Source organism: Rutilus rutilus (assembly GCF_951802725.1).
Source record: "Rutilus rutilus genome assembly, chromosome: 19".
NCBI classification, from domain to species: domain Eukaryota; kingdom Metazoa; phylum Chordata; class Actinopteri; order Cypriniformes; family Leuciscidae; genus Rutilus; species Rutilus rutilus.
Genome location: NC_140232.1, coordinates 14,359,693 through 14,365,023, shown reverse-complemented (window position 1 = coordinate 14,365,023; position 5,331 = coordinate 14,359,693). Strand labels below are relative to the sequence as shown.

Below are 5,331 nucleotides of genomic sequence, written 5' to 3'. Positions count from 1 at the left end.
TCGCGCGATACTTAAAACTGTCACTGAGGTAATGCGCGAGGCACGTAGGAGGCATTTAACTTGCTGAATGAGATACTGTGACTAAAACGGGAGAAACACGGAGGGAGACGGACGACAAGCTGTTTTCAGGCATACTTCTTTTTAGTGCTTTGGACATACCCGACACATTTTGGCGTGCCTCCGATTCTTTATAAGCCTATGCCGACTTTCTACACTCAGGAATGTAACAACGACACAACTACATCAGACTCCATCATTTATCATGGTAGTTGTTGCGCTTACATTCTTTTTGCAAACTTGTGAAAACTGTGAGGGGAAACTGGCACATCGCCGCGCGCTGCTGCTCGCTCTCTGGAGATTTATATTTAAAGCCTCGCGCTCCGTGGAGGGTTGTGCATCTGGGTAACCTACATTTAAGCATTCCAATATATTTGTTTTGTAAGAACTTATGAATTTATACCATTTTTTTATTCTTAACTTGAATATTTGTGTTGAATTACTGTTTTTCCAAATAATTTACAGAAGCACAATATTGCGCATCTTTTTATATATTGCCAATTAATCTGTCTGTGCCACTCGTATTTTTGCATTGGTTCTAGGTGGGTTTTATTTTATTTTTTTTGTAAGTTATAGTTAATTACAACCGCAAATAATAACTCATTAGATTTAATCTGACATTTAATTTATTTGATGGTTATCCTTTAAATCAATTCGCATGTTTTCATAACCGTTCCAAAACTCAGAAGACGTTTATTCCATTTTTTTAATGTGACGCTAAATAATAAAATACCAACACTCGATGAGATGTGACATAACAATGGCTGCCATATATTTACTGCAGTTAGAGATGTATTCATTCGTTTATACGTAAGGGGGTTTATACGTTAAGAGTTTATTTAATTTAATATTTAACAAAATATCTTTCACTAAGTTCTTAGAGGGGGAAAAAACAAACAGCTGAACTAAATTGTTCAAATTATTCTACCTACATTTGGATCAGAGAGAGAACATTAGTCCACATACACATCTAGTGGCAGGGCATTGGCAGTCATGGATAGCGCGTGCTTTGCAGGCACAGGTCTGCCTGGCCACAACATCAACATCACCGGAGGCACGTCTTCACCCACTTGTAACCAGAGTATGATAAAGCTCGCCCCATACACTCCAGAAGCCACAGCAATCTTTGCAACAGCCATCACATTGATGATTCTTTTTACAATTGTGGGCAATATTTTTGTCATCATCGCTGTTTTAACCAGCCGCTCACTTAGAGGACCCCAGAATCTCTTCTTGGTCTCACTTGCGGCTGCAGACATCTTGGTAGCCACCCTCATCATCCCATTTTCGCTGGCCAATGAACTGATGGGATACTGGTATTTCCGTACCGTATGGTGTGAGATTTACCTGGCGTTGGATGTGTTGTTCTGCACTTCCTCTATAGTACACCTGTGCGCCATCAGTCTAGACCGCTACTTGTCTATCTCACGCGCCGTCACGTACGGCGCAAAGCGGACGCACAAACGCATCAAATGTGCAATTTTGGTGGTGTGGCTGATATCAGCAGTCATCTCCTTTCCACCGTTACTCTCCATGAACAAGAATAAAGGAGGTGCTGATTCAGATGGGCTGCCACAGTGTCAGCTCAATGATGAGCGTTGGTACATCCTGTACTCTACTATCGGTTCCTTCTTTGCTCCTTGTCTGATTATGATCTTAGTCTACATAAGGATCTACCAGATTGCCAAGCAGCGCACGCGGTGTCCACCAGGGGAGCCCCGCAAAGAGGTCCCAGCCAATGCCGCAACGTCTCAGCTCAAGGAGGGTCTGCAAAACGGAAGAGGAGATGAAACGCCTGCTACCCTGCATAAAAACCCTAGGCCTCCAACTCTGGCTGTGTCCCAAGTGGAGTCCGTCCAGCAGGCGGCGAGCACCCCGATTGCCAACAACCTTTTGCAAGCCCCTTCGACAGCCCTGACGCCAACCACACCGTGTCCCTCCCCGTCTCCTTCGAATTCATCTGAAATAGCTCCTAAGAAACCTAAACAGGGAAAAAAAGTGAAGAAGACCAAGAAACCGCCTGACAACAATAACGTAGAGAGCATGAGCTCTGACTCGGACACAGAGCAAGGTGGGAGGGGGCTAGAGGTCCCTTGCAGTCCGAGCGTGACGCCTAGTGGCATCCATTCCCCAGCCACTATCCAGAAATACAGAGACATGATCGCCACCGCCAAAGGCGCCAAGCTGGTGACCCGGAAGTCAAAGCAGGAAGGAACGCCCAGCTCAGCACGGCGCAAAGCAATGGTGAACCGAGAGAAACGCTTCACCTTTGTGTTGGCGGTGGTAATTGGCGTCTTTGTCATCTGCTGGTTCCCCTTCTTCTTCTCGTACAGCCTACAGGCCGTGTGCCCAGAGACATGTGCCCTGCCAGACCCACTCTTTAAATTCTTCTTCTGGATCGGCTACTGCAACAGCTGTCTCAACCCGGTCATCTACACCATCTTCAACAAAGATTTCCGCAGAGCCTTCAAAAAGATTCTCTGCAAGAACACCAAAGGCACATTCTTCTGAAGCTCCTGAGGTGGATTGCCTCCTCAGACAACAAATATCCAGCTATTCAGAACATGGACTAAAAGAAGCACAATAACGGTGCTGTTGCGATGTAAACGAAGGGCTTTTTGTGCTGCCCGGGACACCATGCGACTCAAATGACTCTATTTTGTCCAGGTGACCGCCCCAGGCTTTGAATTCCTGGATTCGTGCTATAAATGGGGCTAATCCAAAAATATTCACAGACATTGACAAATCAAGGCTTAAAACAAAAGAATTTATGTAGACCATCGAACACCTGCGAGGACAGGCCACAGCACATGGAGTTCAATACGAAGGTTATTGCATTTTCTCCCCGTTATCTTTCCTTTCTAAGAACACAAGGCCTTGGGGGTACTGCAAATGCGAATTTCTCTAAGGATTTCAAAGGTGCACCATTCATAATCTTTACGTACAGCTTTTCCATGCTGATTGGTCTACCTGATGCCTACACAGCTATACTTCTGCAGAACAAAGCTGAAAGACACAAAATACTCTTGTGGAAATCCTTGCCAGGGGCAATGTGTATGAAATGAGCTGACGCAAGTTTCTCCGATTGAACATTACGGCTTCTAGTTACAGATCCCCCCCCCCAGTGCAGGGCCATTGGGGAGATTTCCAGCTATGCTTTGATACAGAAAAGCCCTGTGAATACAGAACACCTGTCATGGATGTGGGAAAGCTCTCAATTTTCCCATCTTGGACTGGTTGCCAATAGGCTTTAAGAGAGCAAAATGTTTATTACAGGAACTTTTGATATGTAATAGGACAAATGGTCTTTTTTTTTTATATGATAAGACTCTTTGCGTCATCAAAAAAATTATAAATACTTTGGACTTCAATGACTGTGTCAGATGACACAAACCTCCTGATTTCACTGGAGGTGCTCTTTCTGACTTGGTTCAGCACTTTTCTTTGTATAAAAGAACAAATGATTATTTGTTGGTGTACACTGATCTACTGCACCCTAAATGTCTGAACATTCAGCAGGGTGATACTTTGGGACTAAGGGCTGATAGCAGTGATGCTTTCTATTTCTTTGGTCATTGTCTTTTTTGCTAATGATCCCCATGTGTGTGTGTGTGTGTGTGTGTGTGTGTGTGTGTGTGTGCAGAGCAAATATTATGAATAGGTACGTGTTGTGTCTGACTGCCGTGTATGTTTGGAAATGTATGCTGTGTGTGAGAGGGTGTGCGAATGTTGTTGTGTGGAGGTTTCTTTGCATACGTGATGGTGTGTGAGTTCACATTCCTCCCCTGATTCCACTGGCACCAGTTCAACTATATATGTATGTGCTTGATAAATGTGGCTGGTTTGCCATATCTGCCATTGCTATGATTCAGCTACTTCTCATGCCAATGCTTTTACATGTTTTGCTGCTAAATTTCATATCTTCTTAAACCAGAGTTTATTTCAAAAGAATATTTTTCATTGCAGTTCATTTTGAACAAATAACTTTGAGACAAACTTTGAGAGCTGTAAATTATTATGTGAATTATTTTGTATTTATTTATCCTATTTCCTATGTTTTCCCCTATATATATTTCCCATTTTTTGCTTTGTTTTGCCCTAAGGGGAAATCAGACATTAAGAGTTCAGTTTGAGCTACAATACAATTGAAAATTCTACTGTATGCTACTTTTTTTTGTTTTGTTTGTTTTTTGGTATGACTTCTTTTTCGTATGTGTCAGGACATTGCATTCGGGCTGCAAATTAAAAAGCTTTGCAAATGTCAGGATCCTGGTAACTGTATCCCTTTTGCCTCCTTGACTCCTCTTTCTTCAGTGTAATGCTGTTGGTTTTCCACTGCTCTTTAAAAATAAAACCGCTGAGCTGTGTGTGCCAACTGACTCATTGCTGTTAGAGAAAACCGATGGTGCTTTATACAGATAAACAGATTTTTATCTTGACAGACTTCATCGGGACACAGCATTGAAAATTATGAAAATTAAATTAGCGTTTTCTAATGGAATGGGCTTTATGATAACCAGGCATTTCAAAACTTCTTCTCCAAAACAGAGTTTTGTGTCTGCAAACATGTGGAATTGACTTGTAGGATTTTTAAAGATTATAATGCAAATATACAAGAAACTACAGATCATTTATAGAGAGGAAATGTGTATTCAAATGCCAAGGCAGATGTTTTGATGTACAGTTTAGAATATGAGATTAATTGGCGCTTTGGCAGATGTATGTGGATACGGTTGGATAATCTCCCTTAACAGTCTCCCTTAAGGTCCATTTGACACCCTTCAAATCCTTTTCAATAAATTAATATTCACAGGCATGATTGCATTAGGAATTGTGATGTTTCTGAACACAATACAATGGGATTGAGGATTAATACTGGACTGAGTTTAATACTGTTACTGCAGGTTCAGCTTCTTTAATGTTAATTGCCTTTTTTTTTTATCAAGACAGCACTTTATAAATGGTGGAACAGAAAATGTGTGTGTGTGTGTGTGTGTGTGTGTGTGTGTGGGGGGGGGGGGTTCTTAATATTATGTGTATTTTACAAGATAAGAGGCAGACTCTGACCTCAAACAGAGATGGAGATTAATTTCTGTTAATTGCAGGAAGATGCTGCATTTAATAATTGACGTGGTCTCCAAATGAAGTGTGTAAATAATTTTGTATGGATTAATAGCCTTCACTTTTCCTTAAGAATCTACCCACAAGGTCATGCTCTGGCAGAGCCTCAAACTCTTGATTGCATTGCTTTGACTTGCAGAGAAATTGAAATCA

General features: G+C 41.8%; 1 protein-coding gene across 1 annotated transcript; it reads left to right on the top strand.

The window, feature by feature from the left end:
• Window positions 1-4,866, top strand: adra2b (adrenoceptor alpha 2B). Its single transcript, XM_084388984.1, has one exon. The coding sequence runs from the start codon at window positions 1,051-1,053 to the stop codon at window positions 2,566-2,568; it is 1,518 nt and encodes a 505-aa protein (XP_084245110.1). The 5' UTR covers window positions 1-1,050; the 3' UTR covers window positions 2,569-4,866.
• Window positions 4,867-5,331: the final 465 nt, after the last annotated feature.